Source organism: Plasmodium brasilianum, chromosome 11 (genome assembly GCF_023973825.1).
Source record: "Plasmodium brasilianum strain Bolivian I chromosome 11, whole genome shotgun sequence".
Taxonomy (NCBI): Eukaryota; Apicomplexa; class Aconoidasida; order Haemosporida; family Plasmodiidae; genus Plasmodium; species Plasmodium brasilianum.
The window spans coordinates 1,967,252-1,992,059 of NC_090124.1; the positions used below are offsets into that span (position 1 = coordinate 1,967,252).

The following is a 24,808-nucleotide window of genomic DNA, read 5'->3' on the forward strand; positions in this document are numbered from 1 at the left end:
ATATGTATGTACTTATATTTACGTATGCGTATTTACTTGTAAATTTTCCCACACCCCTCCCCTTTGAAGTAAGAAAAGCCTCTTTTTATTTGATTTAAAAAAAGGGAAAAAAAAAAAAATATGGCTGACGGTGAATATAGCTTTTCTTTAACAACTTTTAGTCCGACTGGTAAATTAGTGCAAATTGAATATGCCCTAAATAGGGTATCTAGCAGTTCTCCTGCCTTAGGTAATTATTTTTTTTTTTTTTTTTTATATATAAATACCAATTTGTATATTCTGTTTTTGTACGATTTTATGTTAACTTTTAGAGTACCTTTGTGTGTACTCCAATTTATGGCCATTTTGATTATTCACAAAGATATACGAAGAGGTTATGTTACTGTTTTGATCCATTCTCGTTTGTTAGCTGTTTTTTATTTATTTTTTTTTTTTTTGTGAGTGTTACTCCTTCATCGTACATATACAGACCTCTTACCACAACAAAATAATCATTTGTTTTTCTTTTGTTTTGTAAAGGTATTAGAGCAAAAAACGGAGTGATAATTGCAACAGAGAAAAAGAGCCCGAATGAACTGATTGAAGAAAATAGTATTTACAAAATTCAACAAATAAGTGAACATATCGGAATAGTATATGCTGGTATGCCAGGCGATTTTCGTGTATTATTAAAGAGAGCAAGAAAAGAAGCAGTAAAATATTCTTTGCAGTATGGAAATGAAATATTAGTAAAAGAATTAGTTAAAGAAATAGCATCAATTGTTCAAGAATTTACACAAACTGGAGGTGTAAGACCATTTGGTTTATCCTTATTAATATGTGGAGTTGATGCATATGGTTATCATCTATATCAAATTGATCCATCTGGTTGTTATTTCAATTGGAAAGCTACATGTATAGGTAAAGATTATCAAAATAATATTTCCTTTTTGGAAAAAAGATATAACAACGATATTGAAATAGAAGATGCTATACATACTGCCATTTTAACTTTAAAAGAAAGTTATGAAGGAATTATGAATGAAAAGAATATAGAAATTGGTGTTGCCTGTAATAATAAACCCTTTAAAATTTTAACTCCAAATGAAATTAAGGATTATCTCATAGAGATTGAGTAAAACCAAGGAGGTGATGCAAAGGGGAAACTCCCCCAGAGGTGCTTCATATATATATGTAATAGTGCGCTGAGTCACATAAGTAAGCAAAGAGAGTGAAGTGCATTTCTTTGCGAATTCACATATTCGAAGTTTTAAGAAGTTGGGAGAAGTGTTAAATGTGTTTGTGCGCCCGGATGTTCGCACGTATGTATGCTTGTTCGTACACGTACAAGCATGTGTAAGTATATGCATACATATGCATATATATATATATATATATATATGTATGTATGTAGTTACATGTGCATATGTGGCCATATGTGGGTACACATACAATTATATGCTCACACAAGCAAACGAACGACGGAAAACACTCATCATATTGCGAAAAAAAATAATTATAATTATATGAGCACTGTGTACGCCATGCATGTGACGTTAAGGGGTTAAACCATTTGCGAATAGGATAAACTGATATCATTTGAATGAACAGAATAATTATGTGTAAAATAACAAAAAAGCTGTGTGAGAGGAATAAAAAAGAAGAAAAGTGCACAATATGCGTTAAAACGAAACACGAACAATGAGTTTTTAACATGTGCATATATTGAAACCGCTTTATTTTTACATGTAATGTTTGCATCTTTTCTCGTGTATGTGGACATGTAAATATTACGAAAAAGAAAAGGAAAGAAGCAAAAAGAAAGAAGCAAAAAGAAAGAAGTAAAAAGAAGAAGTAAAAAGAAAGAAGTAAAAAGAAGAAGCAAAAAGAAAGAAGTAAAAAGAAGTAAAAAGAAAGAAGTAAAAAGAAGAAGTAAAAAGAAAGAAGTAAAAAGAAGAAGCAAAAAGAAAGAAGTAAAAAGAAGAAGTAAAAAGAAAGAAGTAAAAAGAAGAAGAAAAAGGTAACAAGTAAAAAAATTGTAAAATAAGACCGTTTAAAAAATAATATAAAATTTGTGTGTACATTTTCTAAACCTCTCTTTTTAAAGCCACAAAAGGGAAAAAAAAAAGAACAACAAATTATATATATATATATATATATATATATACGTTTATATACGCATTTATATTTTCTCGTAAAGCATGGTATATAACAATTTTTTCCAAATTTTTTTTTTTTTTAAAAAACATCCAATGAAAAATGGGTGAAAAGAGCAATAATTTATATGAGAAAAAAGAAAAAGTGCAATAATTGTAGTGTACGCGCCAAATTATTTGTAGACTTATGCATAAAACATCCTATGTATTTGTACACTTAATAGTTACTACAGGCAAAATAAGAAAAAGTAAGATATAATAATGTAAGTAAAAACCATTTAAAACTTAAGCAAACTTGTTAATAATAATAAAAAAATAAAAAATAAACAAATAAAAAAATATTGCCCTTTTCAATGTAAAACAATGCTATTTAATTCCTTTTTTTTTTTTTTTTTTTTTTTTTTTCTGGATTTCTTTACATATTATTAAAAATTAAATTTTAACAAGTTTACGAATATACATATTGTCATTTAGTGTCCCTGTGAGTGGAACATATTTACTAATTTTCGTATTTTTTCATTTTCCTATTTGTGCATTATCGTTTTTGTGTGAGCTCGGTGGAATACTAATCAATTTTCTAAAAAGGTGAAAACACTAACAGCCAAAAAAAAAAAGAAATTTACTACATACGTACGCATATATATATGTATGTATATACATAAATACATATGTGTATGTATAAAACGTTTATTTTGTAACACAACATATAAATACACAAATATATATATATATATATGTATTAATATATGTATTTATATATGTATTTATATACGTACGTATATATGGATATAATTTTTTAAGATCGCATAAACAACCCTCTTGCAAACCTTCATTTTTTGATCTTAAATAACACTGTAAAGTATTTTTCACAAAGAGGAAAAATGAATTACTTAAAGGCCATATTTTTTAAAAGTGTTCAAACTGTAGAATGTAAAAAATTGATTTTTTCATTAATTACGAATGTAAATCACGTAGGCATAAGAAATCTAAGTACTGATATGAAAAATATAAAAACAGATAAAACTAATGCAGAAACAAATTTCGCTGCAAACCTGCCCAAAGCAACTAGGATACCAATAATGAAAATTTTTTACGGCATTATATTTTTAATGGCGTCTGTTCCTATTTGCCAGTCCATTTACGAAACCAACAAATATTATAAGGAGGTGATTTATTAATAGCAAAAAAGTTAAAAGCAAAGGGTGCACATGCGTGTGTCCCTGTAAATATGTGCACACACTTATGCGTACATTAACAAAATTTAATGTGGGAACTCATGTATTTTAGCCATATTTATTCATTCTTTTTTTTTATTTTTATCATTCCCACATATGTACATCAGACTTCCTTTTTGCCTTGCTTGTTTGTAATATGTCCTTTTTGCCTTGCTTGTTTGTAATATGTCCTTTTTGCCTTGCTTGTATGTAATATGTCCTTTTCGCCTTGCTTGTTTGTAATATGTCCTTTTTACCTTGCGCGTTCATAAAATATCCTTTTTTTTCTTGCACGTTCATAATTCTTTCATGCTTTTTTTTTTTTTTTTTTTTTTTTTATAGAATGAAAATTTATACAAAAACGGGAAAAAGTAAGCAAAAGGAGCACCAATTTCACTATTACAATAGAATTATATCATTATAGCATATTTGAGAAGGACTTACCTTTATATTCAAATTTTCGAATGAATAAAAATCTGCTTCATCTGTAACATATTTTAAGGAATTTTTTAACTTTTCCATTATTATGCTTTTTTATGACAGGAAGTTCATATATTATTTTTCTTTTTTCTTTTTTCATTTTAGTGTATCTTTTGTTTTTATTTATCCATTGTATGTATACATACGTATATATATGTGGGTATATAAGCTTATAACTCCCTTTTTTTTTGTTATTCCATTTATTATATATGAAGCATTGTATAAACCGTAATGAACTGTTTATAACTTAAAAAACGATCAAACAAAAAGATCAAGTACATATTTTTTATTTTTTTCCGCATACTACTGAATAGCAGCTGTGTATGAGATGAAATGAAGGCGTAGATGAAAATCCAAACAGAAAAAAATAAAATGAAATAAAATGTACATGTATATTATGTGCATGTGTATATATTAAACTGAAGCAACGACGCATTATTCAACACATGTAGGGGTTAAGCAAAACCTTATGCTTCAAAAAGGGAAAGCACAAGTTACTGAAGTTGGCAAAAAATATATAAATGCATATCTTAGATGCATATATTGGGTATACATTTGTGCATATTTGAGCAGTTCACAAGGCGCCCTTAAAATTTAAGCCTACTTGAAATAACTTGGTCTTATCTGTTGGCGTATGCAGTAAGGGGTAGCTTAAAAATAATTCTAGCGAAATATTTTTTTGAATGTAAGTCATAAGACCAATACCTGCAGATACTCTGGTGTCTTTTTTTAATTGTGTAATGGAAGAAAAAAATGTATCACTAAGTTTTCCCAACTGTACATAAAAAAATAATATTGGTTTGGAATTATAAAAATTAAAAATATATTTAAAGATAAATTGAATATTAGTAAAGAAGTTAGCACCTAAATATTTATAATTTATATCATAATTTTTTTTTTTTTTATTAAATTTAAAACACTTCTCTGCATTTCCAATACTATTATGTTCAAATCCTCGAAATATTAAAGAACTACCTATACTACCAGTAAAATTAAATTTATTTATATAACAACATTTATCTTTATTATAATCATACTTCATTCCATTGCTAAAATTAATGTATGAATAAAAATTTTGGAGTATTTTTTGTACGTACAAAAAATTTAAATGATTTTTAAAAAATTTGCTTTCACAAAATGGCAAAGAAATTTCATTTTCAATTTCGTAGTAATAACCTGACGTGGGATAAAGAGTGTAATAAAATTTTTTATCCTCTTTTCCATTATTTATCATATAATTAAGTCTGTCTTTTTTATAATTATGTTTAATAGTATGTTTAATATGATTATCTTGCAATTGAAGAATTTTATTGGAAGGTATAAAATTTTTATTTATTTTATGATATATTTTATTAAAGTTAACCTCCCATGTAAAAGAGTGGTTATCCCTTAATAGAAATGTTTTCAATGAATTTGTCTTAACAATGTATGATGCACATTTTGTATTGTTAAGACTACTTATATTACTTTCAAAAATGAGTTTTCCATTTTTTATAAAATATATATATGGTATTAAAAAACGAACAGCAAAATTGTTGGTATATAAACTATTTATGTTAGCTTTCAGTTCAATACTATTAATAGTTTTTAATATATAAGGTATATTCATATCGAAATCTACTGTTATTTCTCCTCTATTATTAACATTTGTACCTATCATATAATTATTTTTTTTTTCCTTTAATATATAATCTATCGTAATATTTCTGTTTACAATACTTCGTAATTTTACATCAGGATCCCCATCAAATATACTCAAAGTATTTATCTTCCCATTACATTTCGATATGTTCAGGAATAAATCCTCAATATTACTGCTCTTTTTTATTTCATCAAATAAAAAATTCAAATTCTTTTTTTTTATTTTTCTTATGCCATCCACATTTATTTTAACGCTGCCTATATTTTGCTTCAAATCAATTTCGGTATTCATCTTTCTGCTGTCCGCTGCGAGATACGTACCTACGTACGTGGGTACGCGCAAACATGTACTCTTCCAGGCATTCGTATGTATGTACGCATGTACGTATATGTATAATGACTGCTTCGCTTTTTTTCTTCAACCCCTTGAAAACACAAAACACTCCGAACAGTGTAACTAAGTAATTCCCCTTACTTTCGTGTACCGAAAAACTGCTATTCACATGAGGTTCCTATCTCTTATAATTTGCTCCAAAAACGTGCATACATATATATATACATATATATATACATACATATATGTTAGCAGTAAAAAACGGAGTCCGAAGTACACCACATATATTGGGGCATGATTTATCACAAGGCAAGAATAAATTCCACTAATATTATCTTGTTCTTTGATTTCATTTTATTTTTGTTTCGTTTTGCCTCATTTTGTTTTCTTTTACTTCATGTTATTTTTGCTTAATTATTGCTTAATTATTGCTAAATTATTGCTAAATTTTTGCTAAATTTTTGCTTAATTATAGCTTATTTATTGCTTTATTATAGCTTAATTATTGCTTTATTTTCATTTTTCATTTTATTTTATTTTTTTTTTTTCGCGTTTTCCTAAAATAAATATATCACTCTCACGTGGATATTTTTTTTATACTTGCAGATCTCTTCGTTGCTTCTTTAATTTATGCCATAATTTATACCATAATTTGTCATCATTTATATTATCACTACTTCCTCATTTTTGCGCTTTTCTTCCATTTTTTAATTTCGCTAAAACGCAAAGTTTTTTCAAATGCTACGAGGCAATTTAACGTGAAAAGTTCAAAACAACAAAAAAAAAAAATATATAAAAAAAAAGTATAAAAAGGAATAATATAAAAAAAAAAAATAATAAATAAATAAATTTCGTGTTAATGTATAAAAGAGCAGAAGGGTATAAAAAAAAAATCGATAAATGCAATTTTGAGAAGACTGAAAAATAGAAATTATAAAAATGGTTATTAAAAAAGAGTAATCGGAAAAAGAAGCTAGCAGAGGGGTTTATTTTGAAATGACTACTTAGAGCATACGTGTTTGTAAGTATGAGTGTATACATGCATGTATATATGCGTGTATATATGCACGTACGTAATCACCTATGTGTATATTTATACAAACTCATGCTTCTGCCAATGCGCTTGACAGCTTGAAGGCAGCTGCTATCACCCCGCTTCCCCCCCCCCCCAACTCTCGGTACTACCACCCCTTGCGCATAATTAATATATCGATGGTGTACATATAAACTTTAACTGTAGAAGACAAACTATTACTGTTATATTGATTTTTCTTTTTCAATATATTTACAATTGCGTAAAAGACAACAGTCTCTATATTTGAAATATGAGGCATCTTTCCATTGGTTAGACGTACATTTTTGTTATGAACAAAAGGAGTATATTCTTCTTCCTTATAAATGGTGAGCCTTTTATTATTATTCATTGAGTTATATATAGATGTATATTTTTCGAAGTGAGTAAATGGATTATACTTGAGAAAGAAAAAAAAAAATTTTAACAAATTGATAGAATAGATAGAAATATTCGATTCTTTTAATTTTTTTTTTTTTGAATAAGGGAAGCTTAAAGAATTCAAATGGAACAATATTAAAATAGTCATGTAAATTTGACGTATACTTGCTGAATCATTTTTTTTTTTAATTTCATTTTTTATTTTATTTATTTGTTGTACTTGTGTTATATTGTATAGTAAGTCATTTATTGGGTCTTGTAATTCTAACCGTTCAAATATATATTTAAATGAATAGAATAATAAAAACGAAATCAGTTTAAAGTATTTGTCATGGTTAAAATGGAGGTGAGTGTTTAGAAAAGCTATACTATTAATTAGTACACAGCAGCTTTGAACGTTTAGTTTTCTATCCCTTACCATATTGTTTTCTTCTAAGTCGGATTCATCTATTTTTACTATATTACTTGGAGGGGAAGTAAAGGGTTTCTCTTTGTTTGTACTGAGGCTGTCCATTCTAATTATGGAGTAAATAATTTTCATATAATGATAAATTATATATATATTATTTCTATAATTCAAATCGCTCTTTATTAGACATCTAACTATGTACACTGGGTTTACAATATCATTCGTCTGAAGCTGTATATATAAATTTTTCAATTTGTCATATATATTGTTTTTTTCATTTTTCTGTTGCATCACATGCAGAACCTTAAAACATCTTGAAATAACCGCTGTGATATAACTATCAGGGGTTAAGTTGAACTTACTTACATATAATAGATATATAGCCAAACACTTAGCATTCATTTTGAAAATTTTTTTTTTTATATTTTTTATGCACTGTTCATAAATTATTTTATCATGCATATGTAATTTTCCAAGGGTTGACATGATACTGCACACATGATTTAAACTCAAATTATCTAAAATGTTTTTATATTTTATAGTAGAATAATTATAACTATTACAATTTTTATACAAAGCGTGTTTGAAATAATCATTCCTTAAGCTGCTCTTGCTAAGGTTACCCTTTTGTTCATCAAATGTATGATAGTTGGTACTAAGAAATGGAGAACCACTTTTGGAGCTGATAAATAAGTCTACCCTGCCATCATGTTCTGTACATATATCCATGCGCTGTTCGGTACATACATGAGGATATGACTTAGCACTAGCGCCTACCCCTTCGCTCGCCTTTGCATCCATTGTGGTGGTTATTCCTGGAGAATGTATACCCTCTTTAAGTCTATTAATCATCAAGTGGATGATATCTTTAAATCCTGTATTTTCTAACTTGTTCAGGCACTTATTTTGGCTCTTCTCAATTATATAAAACGTACCAACACTTGTAAATAAGTTTATAAATTCAACGTATTTTAAATCCTTACTTGTGATATACTTTATGGAGTTAACTTTTATCAGTTCATACATGTCTTTATTTATGTAGAGAAACCTAGCGTATGAACTTATAATGTTAAGGAAATCTAGTTTGTTCATATTTTTCTGATTTTTTAAAATTAGGTCAGAAAATATTTCAAATAAATTCGAATCCGCATAATTTAGCTTGCTCAGATTGTTCAGGATATTTGTCAAATGTTTAATTAAGAATCCCGCAAGGAAATTAGTTCTTCCATTTTGCAGACATTTTGAGTTGTACTTATTCGGTGTGCGCTCGAAAAGTCGCTTCTTGTTCTGTCCACCCGATACTCTTTCTCCCTTCTCCTTGTAATTTTGTTCGTTATAATATGAATGTGAATACTTTTCGTCCTTATAACATGCGCGTGTATATTTTTCATCATAATATTCACTTGCATAATTTTCATCGCCGGTTTGCTGTTCTTTCCCCTTTATAGAGAAAGATGGAGGAATACGTATTTTATCATTTCCCCTGTCTTTATTCCCATATATATTAATTTGTTTATATTTTTGCTGATATATCACGGAGTAATTACTGTACTCTTTTTTAATCCTTTTAATTATGGTCTTAATGATAAAATGTATCTTTGCTTTGTCTAAGTATTTGTATGACTTGGTAAGAATAGTAATAATATTGCTTGTACATTGATTAGATAAACTATTAATTGTTTCTATCTTTGCGAATTTATTTAAACTTGCATTAAATAGGGGTATGTTCACAATACCTATATTAACAAAGCTATTCATGATTATAACAAGCGCTTTTATGCTTATACTGTCTATATTATTATATGTATATTCAGCCAATATATTGAATAGTAGTTTATCTTTATAATAAAAAGAAGAATAAGAATGGGAAACACTACTAATAAAGATATCAGAGCATTTATAATTTTCCTTTTTTATTTTTAATATTATGATTACTTTAAGTATATCTAATAGTGCTTTGTTTTTTATTAAGGATCTGCTATATGCATTTAAAATTAAAGCAATACTTTGTTCACTTATGTAGTTCATTTTTTTTAAGCTACTGATTACTTTTTTTTTCAAATTTTTCATATCCTCACAAATGATATCATTGTTCTTTCTTTTTCCCATTCCTGTGGTACAAATTTTATTATATTCATCTGTTGAATAATTATGTGTTGACACTACATGTTCACCTCGAGTTAGCGGACATGTAGTACCTTCTTTTTTCTTATCCATCATGTTCTCTTGAGAGAGCATTATTTCGATGAGTACGCTAACATCCTTCTCGGTTAAATTTTTATTTACATGTTCATATTTTCTTGAAATAGTTTGCAATAAATTATGCATATTTTTCTTTTCATTTGTAGGTTCACCTTCGTTAGCAGCTTTTTTTTTATCACCATTACTTGTAAAGTAGTCAATCGATTTGATTGCGTTTATAATATGTTTATTCAAGTCTATTTCGCTGATTATTTTATTCGATGCAAGATTTAAAATTTCTTCATTTTTTACGTTAACTTTTGCTAACGCGTTGAGAACTAAGCACAATTCCTCCATGGTAAAATAATCCACCATTTTATCAGTGCTCTTCTTTACTTCTTCTTTAGCTGTCCATTCTTTGTTGAACTCCATTCTGCTTATTCCTCTGTCCTTCACCCTCTCAGCATGGTTTTCATAGTACTGCTCTTCCTCATAATGGTGTTCTTTCCTGCCCCCCCCTGTTTGGTCTTCATGCTGTATATCACTACTGGAGAACTGATCGATATGCTCAACCTGGGCACTATCTTCTGCACTAACTTCTGCACTCACTTCTCCACCGACTTGTTGATCAACCCTTTGACCAACTTCTCTCCTTTTAAAGTTTTGCAAGAGTGTGCTATTCTTAGTAGTTAATATGTGACATACATTATTCCAAAATATCTTATCTTCAAATTGTATCTTCGAAAATTTATTTAAGCACAATGCTATTTCGTGCGTATTGAAGAGAAAAATGTTCTTCAGAAACTGCTTGCTCAGGTGGGTCACGTCAACTCTGCTTTTGCACTTGTTGAAGCTTTTCAAAAAGTAGTTGAACATTATTCCGTTTTTCCACTTTGCGGCGTTTGCGGCGTTTGAGGCGTTTGCGTAGTTTGCGGTGTTTGCGGTGTTTGCGGTGTTTGCGGTGTTTGCGGCATTTTCCGCATTCTCGTCGTTTTTACGTTCCTTTTTGCAACCTTTAAGGTGTTTACTGGGTATTTACTTTGTATTTACCTGATATATTTTCGCTATTTATTCAGCATTTCCTTGCTACCTGTTTTCCCTTTTTTCATCATTCCAATGTCGTTAGTATAGACTGTGCGAGCTCCTTTTTTTCTTCCCTTTTTATTCGTAATAGTACTGGTTCGTCAGTTTGTTCGTGTACTACGCATTACATATTACTACTGCTTATTATTTACAACTTGCTATTTTTTTTTTTTTTTTCTAGCCAAACAGTAACCATTTAGTACAAAGTTCTTGTGCGCACATTTCTCTCACACATAAATATATGTATATATGTATATATATCTATATATTTATTTATTTATATATGTGTATTTATATTTATATTTATATATGTGTATTTATATTTATATATGTGTATTTATATTTATATTTATATATGTATAGCCTAGTCATAATTTCGCGAAAGAAATAAATTTGACTTCTCACATTTTTGATAAAAATTTATTTTCACAAGGTTAGTATATATTTGAAGAGGTAATTTTGTTTTATTTATTTTTTTTTTTTTCCTTTTTTTTTTTTCCTCTTTTTTAATGTTTTGTCGAAGCATAATCGTTCAAAATGTATTATAGCGAATGTTTCTCTTTTCACTTAATAAAAAATTATGGAAAAGAGGAATAAGAGTATGTCCCTTTTTTTTCGAATGATCCACTTTAAGACTGCCAAGGAATGGAAGCAGTTCATGAACCCCAAAATGTGAGAAGGAAAAAATAAGAAAAACGTAGTGGGAATACATATAATAAAAGGTGAAAGTGAAGGTGAAGAAACTAAATGGAGAGAGCAACAAATGGAGAGAGCAGCAAATGGAGAGAGCAACAAATGGAGAGAGCAACAAATGGAGAGAGCAACAAATGGAGAGAACAGCAAATGGAAAGAGCAGCAAATGGAAAGAGCAACAAATGGAGAGAGCAACAAATGGAGAGAGCAACAAATGGAGAGAACAGCAAATGGAAAGAGCAGCAAATGGAAAGAGCAACAAATGGAGAGAGCAACAAATGGAGAGAGCAACAAATGGAGAGAACAGCAAATGGAAAGAGCAGCAAATGGAAAGAGCAGCAAATGGAAAGAGTAGCAAATGGAAAGAGCAGCAAATGGAGAGAGCAGCAAATGGAAAGAGCAACAAATGGAGGGAGTAGCAAAAGGAGGGAAAAATGGAAAAGCGTACGAACAGCATTCCACCTGTTCTTCCGAATAATAGCTCATATGTCCATGGAAAACATATATCCATTCATATAATTTTCCTCTCTTATTCACTTATACGTAGAGACGGAACAAGAATAAAGAAGATACGAAATGTCAGTGAAAACGATATGATTCATAAACACAAGAATTTGAAATATCCTTATTTTAAAATGAAAAAAATGGGCTCCTATAGTGAAATACGGAAAAATAATAATTTTCTTTTTAATCGTGATATTGAAATTGTATATGACCCCAGGTATACCTCTGTTTTTGTAAAGTTAAAGGACATCATTTCGCTTAATCTTAAAGGTATACAACCTCCGGGAGAGACTCACCAAATATTGCAGAAAAGTCTTTCAACATATATAGCTATAATGGCAATTAAAATGGAAGTATAGTCGTCCTCCTTCATCTATTTTATTTGTTTCATTTTATTTGTTTTGTCTCATATGCTACATTTGTTTCATTTTATTTGTTTGTCTCATATGCTACATTTGTTTCATTTTATTTTGTTTATTTTTATTTTTTTTTTTTTTTTAGGACTAACTATAAGGGAAAAATGCTCGGAGGGGTTGTCGTTTGAAATATATGACTGCTTACAAAATAAGATATTAATCATGAGGAAAAACGAAGGTTAAAGAAAAGGAAAAAATGATAAGAAATCATGTTTTAAAAAAAAAAAAAAAAAAAAAAAAAAAAGATGATTCAAGTAAAATAGGAAAGTGAGATAGGAAAACGATATAGAGGCATTAAATGAAAAGAAAAAAGGGGAAAATATTTAATGCTTGAGAAGTATTTGCAAATTTGCCACTTTAGCAATAATCCGCCTTCCCGAAAAAAGTAGCGTCAAATGTGTAATTTAAGGGGAAATTTTGAAAGATTAAGGCGTTTTACATGCATAAGGACATATGTATGTATGTACATATAGATGTATATACAGTATGTATATGTCTACAAGTACACATGTACGCACATATGCACGCTTCATCCCTGTTTGCGTTTTTCTTTCCAGACATAGAAGCTGAGGAGATATTCAAGGAGATGCTCGACAAGTTGCTACAAAGCGGCTGAGGAAGGAGACCCTCAATTTTTTCAAGCCATATTTATAGATACATGTATACGCACATATATATACACCCACACAAATACATGTATATATGTACCCATGTGCGCTGGCTTACTTTGTGTGCTTCTTCGACTTTAACATTGCAACGACTCTTTTAACTTTCTTTTCCCTCTTCTCCATCTTCCTCTTTTTTATTAGTTCTGCTTTTTTTTTCATTTCATCAATTTTTTTCAACGTCCTTCTTCTAAAGGATAACCAATTTTCTTCGCTCTTGGACATTTTTTTTTTTTTTTTTTTTTTATGGTAAGGCACAAATAGATGATGATTGTTCATCTTATCATCGTTTTTACTATTCATTGCATCTTTTTTCATGTTACTGATTTTATTTTTGTCATCTTTATTTTTACTTTTTAAATAAAACAAATAATTATCTTCATTTTTAGTTAAGGCATAAAATAATTTTTTATGAACTAGCGATCTTTGAACATTTTCCGCAAAATGGTAAAACGTTATTATATTATTCTTGTCCATATCTTCTGATAAACTACCAAATATACTTCTTAATTCTAAAGTATTTTTTATTTCATTCATAAATATAAAGCAGGAATGTTCATACCTCCTTTCCTTTTCTATATAATGTTTTATATTTTTTAATATATTTAACATATTATCATACTCTACCTTTTCAATTTTACATTTCATCTTAATCAAATTTCTCTCCTCCTCCTCAGCACAAACAATCACTTTGCTCTTATTCTCATTCTTTAATATTAGTAGCAGTAATTTTATCTTTTCCATAAAATTCTTGTAATACACGTTTTCAAATATGTACCTATATTTTGCCTTCTCCTTGCATAGAAAAAACTGCTTCAGCCTTTCCTCTTCGCTGCTGCCTTTGTTGATCTTTTTTTTGTGAGCGGCCTCTTCATCTATCCAATCGTCTGTTTCGTAGTCTATCGTATCGTCTGCTTCATCATCTGCCTCATCATCTATATCATCGTTCAACTCTTCATCAAAATCTTCCTCCCCTTCCTCATCCGCTACTCTCCCTTCCTCATCTGCTACTCTCCCTTCCTCATCTGCTACTCTCCCTTCCTCATCTACTACTATCCCTTCCTCATCTGCTACTCTTCCTTCATCATCTGTTACTATCCCTTCCTCATCTGCTACTATCCCTTCCTCATCTGCTACTCTTCCTTCCTCATTTGCTACTCTTCCTTCCTCATCTGCTACTATCCCTTCCTCATCTGCTACTCTTCCTTCATCATCTGCTACTCTTCCTTCCTCATCTACTACTATCCCTTCCTCATCTGCTACTCTTCCTTCATCATCTGTTACTATCCCTTCCTCATCTGCTACTCTTCCTTCATCATCTGCTACTCTCCCTTCCTCATCTACTACTATCCCTTCCTCATCTGCTACTCTTCCTTCATCATCTGCTACTCTCCCTTCCTCATCTACTACTATCCCTTCCTCATCTGCTACTATCCCTTCCTCATCTGCTACTATCCCTTCCTCATCTGCTACTATCCCTTCCTCATCTGCTACTATCCCTTCCTCATCTGCTATTCCTGCTTCTTCTCTCATCCCTTGGTATACCGTTCTGTCTATTTTTTCCAACTCTTCGTCTAAATTATCGCATATCTCCTGGCTTATCCCTTGGCCTAAATTTGCATCGGTCCATAAGCCTTTGGCTTGATCAGTAAGCTGAGGAGTGTATCTTACCTGCTGTACCCCATTAGAGGTATCCATAAAAGATCGCCTAAACTTTTCATCATTGGCTAACTTAAATTCATTCTCTAAAACAGATGCATTAATTTCGAATGTAATTGAATCTTGTTTTTGTGTTATATCGAAATATTTCAAAACGTCGTCTTCTTCCTCTTTATCTGCTACTACTGCTTCGTCTGCTACTACTGCTTCATCTGCTACCACCCCTTTGTCTGCTACCACTCCTTCGTCTGCTACTACTGCTGCCCTTTCATTTGAGCTGGAACTACTATGTACCTTTGCTAACTCTTTACTCCTTTTATACGATATATATTTTTTTAACCCAGACAGAGATAACTCACTGAAGTCTACAACCTTACATTCATGTTCTTCCTCCTTGTTTAGGGGATTCGCACTTAAAATTTGCCCTTCATCAGAATTGCTCATTTTAATATGACTACTGCTACAATTACGCTCATTGTCTATTTCATACTGTTCGGAAGGTTCATTTGTTTTATATCGACGTCCTTCATTTACATCATCTAAGTAGACCTCCTGTGCGCCGCTGCTCTCTTCCTGTGTGTTCATTAATTTTATGTTTATATTAACATTATATATATCAAGTACTTCATTAATTTTTTTTATTAAACCATTGACAGTGTTTCTATCTATTGTTGTTTTGTTATATCTCTTCTTTAATACCTCATGTATGCGTTGTTCTTCTATTTCATAAATGTCAATAGGTAGTAAGGCATTTGTTATAGTTTTATTTTTTTTATTTTTATTTTTTTTATTAACATTAATATTATTCCTATTATCAAACACATTTTTTTTTAAAAGTTCTGTTATTATACTTTTCACATCGCTCTCATCGTATTTTACCATTTTTCTAATTTTTCGTTCTGCTGAATGTTTCTTTAGCAATACTTTATAATCGTCTTCTAATTTCCTTAAATTATCGAAGTTTACTTGTCTGCTTACACTTCTTGTTATAATATTGCTACTTTCTACAGTCTTATCCACCTCATCTGCATTATTATTAAAAAAAATATGACTTGTTAATGTTTTTTTTTTCTTCTCTTTGATATTAAATTCAGACTCTAAATTTTTCAAGTAATCTAAATCTAAAAGATTATCATGTAAACAGTTGAGAAAAATCTCTTTAATATCCTCTTCTTTATATTCTTTTAATTTTTTTAATGAACAAATAAAATTAGCGTCTTTATGTTTTGTTAGCCTAATTATATATATCATAAAAGCGGTGGTAAATTTTATATCATTTAAAGTATAATTTTTTATTTTTTCTCTTACTTTAAAATTTTTCAAATAGTTGTAAACTTCTTCTCTTTTTTTTCTTTTTCCAATACAGCAAAACAAGCCACTAATCGAATCAACAAGTCGGAAAAAGTACATACAAAATGATTTGTATTTGTCGTCTTTGTTTATTACTCTGCGTATTTTTGCGTTATCCCTTTTTTCATTCAACGTTTTGAGGAGGTTCTCTCCACTATCATCTGGGTCGCTCTCACTTCTGGGGCTCTCAATTTTTCCCCTTACCTTTTTGCCGCTTACATTTTGATCGATCGCGCTTTCTCTTCTATTGCTTCTTTGGTCCGAAATGTGTGCTTCTATATCTTCTGCATACAGATGGTTAGTGAACTTTTCTTTTATTTCTTTTATTTTTTCCTCATCATATAAATTGCGTGGGTAATTATCGGAAAAATCAATTTCACCTTTTTCACCTGAACAGTTCAGGAATTCTGGAAAATTATTTGAGTTATCCATTTCGTCAAATTTTTCACCTTCTTGCAGTTCTTCGTCAGTTAGGTTTTCTTCATGGGGATAATTATAACTGTCTGTTTGATCAAAATAAGTGGAAGAACTTTCGTTCATATGACTATTATTATTGTTATCAAAATTTGAGTTATCCTTTGAATTATCACTTGAACTGTCATCATCTTTATCCGAAATACTAGTATCCATTACATTCTGTACATACTCATAATTGGCATAGTTCGTAGCAGCATCGAAATTCGATTTTGATAAATTTTCTTCATACTGCAAATTACATGAACTGGTAAAGGTAAAGAAGCTGAGAATGTTTACAATTTCATTGACATATACTGAAACGTCTAAAATACTCTTGGAGTAATACTCAGAAATTTTAAAAATATAAGAAGAGGTGTTAATATCTAGGCATTCTTTTAACTCTCTTTTTATATACGACCTGACTGATTCATATTTTGTTGGATTGTATATATATTTTTCTTTCTTGATCATATTAACTTTTTTAAATATATGATAAAAATATAAATAATTGTAGTCTTCTTCTTTTACTGCATTTAAAAACTTGCATCGCTTCTTATTTTCTTCTCTGTAATTATTATTCCCTGCATCCGGTTCTTTTATGTGGTCATTTAAGTATGTACTTTTTGTTTCATTTTTATTAACATGTCGGCTGTTACTATTTCTGTCAATACTGCTGCTACTATTGCTGCTAATACTGCTGCTAATATTGCTGCTACTATTGCTGCTAATACTGCTGCTAATATTGCTGCTAATACTGCTGCTACTATTGCTGTCAATACTGCTGCTAATACTGCTGTCAATACTGCTGCTAATATTGCTGCTAATATTGCTGCTAATAGTATGGCGATTTTTCCTCTTTAAATTTTTTTCAAGGACGTTGTAATATGTGTATCCTAAGGTACTGTTTTTCTTAATAAGGTAACTTATACATGATCTTACAAGAGCGATGATAACAACGAGGAAACTTGGTTTCATTAAAAGTAAAAGATTTTTCTATTCATATTTTTTCTTCTTCGATTAGGGCTACAAAAAGAAGCTTACCTGTTTTAAACGTGTAAAACATTTTTAGCTGCTCTTCGATACTGTGATATGTAAAAATGGGGGAAGCGAAAAATGGGGAAAGGAAAAGAATAGGGCTTAAAATAATGGAGCACTATAAATGGGGAACAGAAAAGGGCGGAAAAAGGGATATACGGAAAAGATATAAACATATGGCCAACATAAAATTAAGAAGAAGAATACTCAGCACAGGAACCGCTACTCAATGAGTGTGTCATAATATGCATAATACAAATGAAAAAAAAATAAAAAGTATATCAGTGTAATAACTTTATCTCGTTTTAAAAAATTACCAAAGAAAAAAAAAAAAAAAATGATAAAAATGAATAAAATGATAAAAATGAATAAAATGATAAAAATGAATAAAATGATAAAAATGAATAAAATGATAAAAATGAATAAAATGATAAAAATGATAAAAATGATTAAAATGATAAAAATGATAAAAAGGAAATATAATGTGAAATACTGTTGTGATGATATTTGTGTTTTTCCTAGTAGCACTATGTTAAAATATAATGGTTGGCAAGAAAATCATGGGAAAATAAATGGAAAAAGATGACAAAGGATTTTTTTTTTTTTTTTCTTCCATATATGTTTACAAACGTACGACATAGTCTATTGCGTGTAAACATTCGATTATTCTTTTTTTAATTTTTCTTTTTCCTTTGAAGATAGTAAATTCTGCGAAAGTTTTGGCTTAACTGCTGTGTCAACGTACCAACTGAAAACTCGTGATAAAGAGGATGAGAAAAATGAGCAAAAAAAAAAAGGAAAAGTTTTCCTGTTTAGACTCAAACAAATTACAAATGAGGATAACGATACCTCCGAAATGTGCGCACTGAAAAATGGCAAAATTCGTAGCTGCATTATTTGCTCATATTTATATAAGATTCATCGCGCCTTCGTTCCTTCATATTTGTGTATCTACATATTCGCACATTCATATAATAACGTATGAAATATATTTTTGTGTACATATTTTTATTTTTTTATTTACCTCAGTGATCACCTCCTAATTTATGAGAAAGACATAAATTTCAGCAGTGGTGTTCTTCAGTCGAATTATCTATTTACAAACGAAGTACGAAAAAAAATGAATTCCATATGTGTGCTTTATCCCTAGTATTATAAACACCTTTATTCTTCGTATTTGTTTTCATTTTTCTTTTTCTTCTCATCCTTTAAAATATATCTATAGAGTCTGTTGTTGGGCAGTGTATGCGTTAATGGGTTTCACTTGTCACACGTAAAGGATGGAACTCATCATCAAATATTTGCAACTCCGGATGAAAAAAATAATTCTGGTTAGCCAGCTAATTTTACGATAAATTAACAGTAATAACATATTTTATGAAGTTATCATTTTTTTACTAATTTTTTTAGGTCTCTCTTTTGATGCTTTTAATAGCAAGCCTGAGTAAAAAAAAAAAAAAAAAAAATTAAAGAGAAAAAGAGAAAATGTGAAAAAGTTAAAAAATGAAAAAGTAAAAAAATGAAAAAGTTAAAAAATGAAAACGTTAAAAAATGAAAACGTTAAAAAATGAAAACGTTAAAAAATGAAAAAGTTAAAAAATGAAAACGTTAAAAAATGAAAACGTTAAAAAATGAAAAAGAGAAAAAGCGGATAGAGAAAAATATTGGGGCAAAAAATATGGTTCAAAAAACATTTCATCATAAATAGAACGTACAAATATGTAAATTGAAATTTGCTTATTACTGTTAACATGTATTTTTAGAAAAATCTGTGTATCTTTTAGTAATGGTGATATGTGTTTTCTTGTTGATGGGAATGAAGTACAATTGTGGTAAGAACATTGACAACTTAGAGATATTTGTGTTGTGTGTACGTGTGCACATAAACATTTGTTATTATGAATAATAGTAGCTAGAAAAAAAAAAAAAAAAAAAAAAATGTCTTTATTTTTTGAGAAGAAAATTTTCTTTCATTTATTACTTTTGTATATTCATATTTATATACCAATTCATCGCCATTAACTTCTATTGAACTTATTTACTTTTTATATGTGAAAAATTAAAACTTTGTCAACGCAGGAAAGCTCATGAGTATCATGTGTGGGCATGCACATTTAATGGAAGTGAAAATGTTGTAACAACAGGTTTTAAAGTGATTTCATTTTTTCATATATTATTTTCTGTTTTTATAATACGTCTTTTAAAATGTAAAACATCTTGTCATATTGTATTGTATTGCGTTGTATAGCACTGAGTTGTATTTTATTATTTTTTATTTTTTTCATTTTTTTCATTTTTTTTTATTTTTTTCATTTTTTTCTTTTTTTTTTTTTTTTTTATTTTTTTCTTTTTTTTTTTTTTTTTTCTTTTTTTTGTCTTTTCGAAACCTTAGGTTCTGATGATTGCTCCTTTATAATATGGGATTTGAGAACAGCTAACATTTCTCAGATAAACAAGAGGTAATTTTAAGGGATCCTTATTGAATAATATAAAATGTGTAATTGGGAAAAAATACGACCATATTATGTACTATGAGGTTACTTATAATAAAAATATGTTAATGTACACACAGCAAATAGTAGTAGCTTTTATTTATTTGTCTTCTCGTATTATATTTGCAGATCCCATTCACAGGGTGTTACAGCGGTTAAATTTGAAGATCGTAGTCACTTGCTGTACACGGCATCGTACGAAAACGCAAAATATAGAAGTTTTTTATGTATGTACATACATATGTATGCACTATTTTTTTTTATCTATTTACATGTATGCATTTTGTCTTGTCGCCTCATAGGTACGACAACAAAATACGCACTTTTGATTTGAGAAACATTCAAGATCCTCTACAAATAGTTGATGTGAAGTCGAGCATATGGAGGATTAAATTTTTGTACAAGTATAAAAAATACTAATTATATGCTGAAAATAAACCATTTTAATGTTTTTTTTATTATAATTATTTTTTCACTTTATAATTATTTTATTATTATTATTTTTTATCATTTTTATTTATTTATCTATTTACTTATACATTTACTCATTTATTATTATTTTTTTTTGTTGTTGTTCTCTTAAGAAATGAAGAAGCAAACAAACTGTTAGTTGCAGCCTGTGATGGGGGAGCTCAGATATTTAAAAAACTAAACAATGGTATAAATACACACATATACATATAAATATACAGATACGGATACATATAAACATATCTATTTATTTTCATGTTTAAGGAACAAAAAATTAAGGAACGACTAATTTTTTCCCCCGTTTACGTCCATTTTGCAGAGTTCGTTTTTAAAAAGGGTGTGAGCAACGACAATGAGTTAACTTATGGGATAGACGCTATTGATATTTGGAATAAAAAAAAAAAAAAAAAAATTTATTTTTCTTGTTCTTTTTATAATAAAGAAATTCAAATGTGGGTTTAGACGAAACAGAGAAATGGAAAAGGGAAAAAATAAAGAAGCAGCGCAAAAATGTACGTTATTGGCATGTTTTTATCCTATTAAAAATTTTTATCTCATTGAGCATACATATACGGTACATTACAGTATAGCACAATACATATATACGTGCTTGTATGCATGCAGGTTACACGCATTCTTATTACGGTATGAAGCTACTTAGCTATCTATCTAGCTAGCTATTTTTTTCTTTTTTATCATTTTTACAAAAGTACATTAACATCGTTCATAAAATTTTTAAATACTCTTTTTTTTAATTTTACATGTTTTTCCCATCCTGTTCATCGTCTTTATAATTACTTCCATCTGTTTCATTATTAGATATACCTTCCCCATATTTTCCTTCGCACGTTCTTTCATCCTTATCATTAGCATAATCATCATATTCATCTTCATCCTCATCAGTGTACATATTCTGAATGAACTCATCCTCATCTTCTTTACCTCTTTCTTCTGCATCTCCTTCCTGGTCAGGTATATCTACGTCCTGCATATGTTTATCATCTTTTGAGGTATTATGTTCATTTTCCCCAGCATGAAATATGTCTATCCACGAAGTAAGGTACAACAAAATTTCGTTAAATTGTTTTAACGTTTTTATGGAGTATTTATTATCAATATTGTATATAAATGGATAATCAAATTTCTTGTAATAAAAAAAATGTTGTGCTGATGAGGAAATTACATGATTTTGTTTATCATTATGTTCATATAAAAACATGAACAAGCAAGATCTTTTAAAAAATGAAATATCATAAAAGTTTTCTTCCTTGTTCATAATAAAAGCATAATTTTTAAAAATGTTTTTTGTAGAATATAAAGGTATAAAGTTATTATTAATTATATGAGAAAATTTTATATCATTTAAGGTAATAAAAAAATATTCTTCCTGTTTTTGTTTGTTCACAAAATTTTTAAACAAATTATCATCATGATTGTTCAAAAAGGTATAAAAAAATTTTGTACTTGTATTATCTAAACATATAACATAAATATTTTTTATATTAAAATAAAACACCATTAACATGAGTAATCTTTTAATAATTTTTATATTTTCCAAAATATTCTCCTTATAATCCAGTTGTGGGTATATAGATAAACTTTGAGTTAAATAAGAAATTTTATCACATATATTTCTTACATTAATATTTATACTTTTTTCATTTGCACTTAATATAAGTATACCTTTATCTGTATCAACATTTAACTCATCGATTGGCTGCAAATTGTTATTTTCCTTATCATTCATACTTGTCAAGTTGATAATAATTGATTTGTTTTGTTTCATCAAAAAATTACTGTCATTTACTTTAGGAATGCAAATATAGGAGAAATTATTCTCTGCATTTGTCAGTATGTTCTCTTTTTGTTCTTTTGAATTTTCCTTTTCACATACGTCATTCCTTTTCTTCTTTACGCTTTTATTCTCATCACTGTGGTTATTCACGTTTTCTTGGTATTTCCCTTCGTCTTTGTTATTGTGTATGTCATTGTGAATGCCTTTTTTGATATCTGATGAACTCATTTCGACTTCATTATTCGCTTGGGTTCCTTCAGATGGTACATGAGCACTTTGTTGAATTTTCTTCAAGAACTTTTTCATGGATTTGCTTAACAAGTAGGAACTATAATGATGGAATTTAAAATTGTATATTTTTAAGCTTTTTAAAAAATTGTTCTTATTTAAAACTTGAGAAATGTTAAAATTTTTTAAATCATTATAATTTTTTTGCAATTTTGAAAGTCTTTGGTTAACGTCGATAATTTCTTTTATACTATCCAAGGACAACTGTTCGTCAATTTGTTCTAAATTTTGTTTATTTACATCATTTTGTTCTTGGTTACTAACACTGACATTGTCTTTATCCAAATTATTCGCATGAACAGAGTTACTAAAGTTGTTCATTTTGTTAATCCTGTCATTATTTATAGCATTTTTCTTTTCAATTTCTTCATTTTCGTTGTAGTAATTACTACTACTGTTATCATTTTCATTGTCATTCATGTATTCATTATTGTTGTTATCCTCTTCGTACACTACTGAAACGTGCTTGTTTATTTGCTCTGTTTTGCATTGTTTTACTTGTTTTAAGTTATGAATAATGTTCTTGTAGCTTTTCAAAAGGTTATATTTTAAATATATAATATTTTTATATATATCATTTTGTAAAACATGAAATTCTCGTTCTGAAATTGATTCAATAAAATTTTTATCAATATTTAAAAAGTACCTACCAACACTGTCATCAATGTACATGTTGTCTTTTTCTTTTATTTTGCTATGGGCTTGGGTTTCTAAGAATAAGCTAACCTTATTATAATTTCCATCCTCTTCATATTTTTCATATTTACTATGCATTTCTTTCAACTCCTTTTTTAATAATAGATTTAATATATCATAGTTTAAATTGCATAAATTTAATAAACCGTTTTCTTTATAATTTTCAATTCTCTTAATTTCATCATGTTTAGAGCTTCCATTTGTTGTGCTATTACTTGCAATATTCCCTTCTTCACTGTTCCAGTTTGTTTTTCCTCCTTTTTCATTTTCCCCTATTTCGTAGCTACTTCCTCCATCTCTTTGGTCAAACCTTTGTTTATGTCCTAGCACATCTCTTTGTTCATCTCTTTTCCTGTCCCTTTCTTCTTCTCCCTCACCTGCTATATGTCCTTTCTTTTTTTTTTCCTCCTGTTCATATTCATAAATTATTTCATTTAAAATGTTCTCATATTCGTTATTTCGACTTTTATCGAAATAGCTGTAATTATCATCCGTGCTGTTAAGTGTATTCTTTTCTACATTGTTAATTTTTTTTATTTTTAAATTGTAAAAAGTTTTTCTTTTATCATCTTTTCTTACAAATAAGTTACAAAAGTATAAGAAGCAGTAAGCATTTTTCATTAAATGGGAATATATATTACTTATATTTTGAAAAAGCTCGAAAAAAAAAAAAAAAAAAATAACGAAAGAACAAACAAACAGAAGAAGCAGAAGAAACGGAAGAAACAGAAGAAGCAGAAGAAACAGAAGAAGCAGAAGAAACGGAAGAAACAGAAGAAACAAAAGAAATAGAAGAAATAGAAGAAATAGAAGAAACAGAAGAAATAGAAGAAATAGATGAAAAAAAAAAGCAAGCAAAATGTAAAATTTCAGTCAAGTGGGGATGCACCTGTGAGATCAAATACTATATACGAACATAAGTGCACATATATACGTATATGTGTAGAAGTAAAAATGCTTATGCATGATAAATAATAGTACTATCTTAAGATGTTTTACCGTAAAAAATGAAGAGTTAATGTCCTTATTTTGAGAACATTCTGCAGTTCAAAACAAAAAAAAAAAAAAAAAATACTTACGCGTAAGTATATACATATACATAAATGAATAAATACATACATACCCACATACCCACATACATGCATACATGCATACATGCATATATGCATAATTATACATATATATGTTTGTATGTATCCCCCCACGCTGCCCCAAGTTCCATGAATTAATATGGGAATTAATGTCCATCCGATTTACCGCCAACAGATTAACGCAATTTGATTTATTAAAATTATTATTTAGTCCTTATGACGACATGTTTTTCTGACGTAACTATTTTGCTAAGACGTATGGATATA

At 28.9% G+C, this 24,808-nt stretch overlaps 7 protein-coding genes across 7 annotated transcripts; 3 read left to right on the forward strand and 4 right to left on the reverse strand.

The window, feature by feature from the left end:
- Positions 1-120: 120 nt before the first annotated feature.
- Positions 121-3,724, forward strand: MKS88_003880 (uncharacterized protein; the record flags this gene model as incomplete). The annotated part of the gene is made up of 6 exons (XM_067217011.1): positions 121-204; positions 312-373; positions 527-1,114; positions 1,781-1,999; positions 3,010-3,301; positions 3,692-3,724. 6 exons carry the CDS (start codon positions 121-123, stop codon positions 3,722-3,724), a joined length of 1,278 nt encoding a protein of 425 aa, XP_067072688.1.
- Positions 3,725-4,403: 679 nt separating this feature from the next.
- Positions 4,404-5,762, reverse strand: MKS88_003881 (sorting assembly machinery 50 kDa subunit; the record flags this gene model as incomplete). The annotated part of the gene is made up of 1 exon (XM_067217012.1): positions 4,404-5,762. One exon carries the CDS (start codon positions 5,760-5,762, stop codon positions 4,404-4,406), a length of 1,359 nt encoding a protein of 452 aa, XP_067072689.1.
- A 1,223-nt stretch (positions 5,763-6,985) lies between these two features.
- On the reverse strand, positions 6,986-10,959 carry MKS88_003882 (heptatricopeptide repeat-containing protein; the record flags this gene model as incomplete). Its single annotated transcript, XM_067217013.1, has 2 exons — positions 6,986-10,860; positions 10,938-10,959. The coding sequence occupies 2 exons, from the start codon at positions 10,957-10,959 to the stop codon at positions 6,986-6,988; spliced, it is 3,897 nt and encodes a 1,298-aa protein (XP_067072690.1).
- Positions 10,960-11,709: 750 nt separating this feature from the next.
- MKS88_003883 (uncharacterized protein) lies at positions 11,710-13,159 on the forward strand (the record flags this gene model as incomplete). The annotated part of the gene is made up of 4 exons (XM_067217014.1): positions 11,710-12,038; positions 12,171-12,397; positions 12,629-12,721; positions 13,101-13,159. 4 exons carry the CDS (start codon positions 11,710-11,712, stop codon positions 13,157-13,159), a joined length of 708 nt encoding a protein of 235 aa, XP_067072691.1.
- A 106-nt stretch (positions 13,160-13,265) lies between these two features.
- On the reverse strand, positions 13,266-17,648 carry MKS88_003884 (uncharacterized protein; the record flags this gene model as incomplete). The annotated part of the gene is made up of 1 exon (XM_067217015.1): positions 13,266-17,648. The coding sequence occupies one exon, from the start codon at positions 17,646-17,648 to the stop codon at positions 13,266-13,268; it is 4,383 nt and encodes a 1,460-aa protein (XP_067072692.1).
- Positions 17,649-18,162: 514 nt separating this feature from the next.
- MKS88_003885 (diphthine methyltransferase) lies at positions 18,163-21,133 on the forward strand (the record flags this gene model as incomplete). The annotated part of the gene is made up of 12 exons (XM_067217017.1): positions 18,163-18,253; positions 18,407-18,566; positions 18,738-18,816; positions 18,934-19,039; positions 19,119-19,152; positions 19,472-19,540; positions 19,788-19,852; positions 20,101-20,167; positions 20,330-20,395; positions 20,503-20,604; positions 20,785-20,858; positions 20,991-21,133. The coding sequence occupies 12 exons, from the start codon at positions 18,163-18,165 to the stop codon at positions 21,131-21,133; spliced, it is 1,056 nt and encodes a 351-aa protein (XP_067072693.1).
- Positions 21,134-21,428: 295 nt separating this feature from the next.
- On the reverse strand, positions 21,429-24,071 carry MKS88_003886 (uncharacterized protein; the record flags this gene model as incomplete). Its single annotated transcript, XM_067217018.1, has 1 exon — positions 21,429-24,071. The coding sequence occupies one exon, from the start codon at positions 24,069-24,071 to the stop codon at positions 21,429-21,431; it is 2,643 nt and encodes an 880-aa protein (XP_067072694.1).
- Between the last annotated feature and the right edge of the window lie 737 nt (positions 24,072-24,808).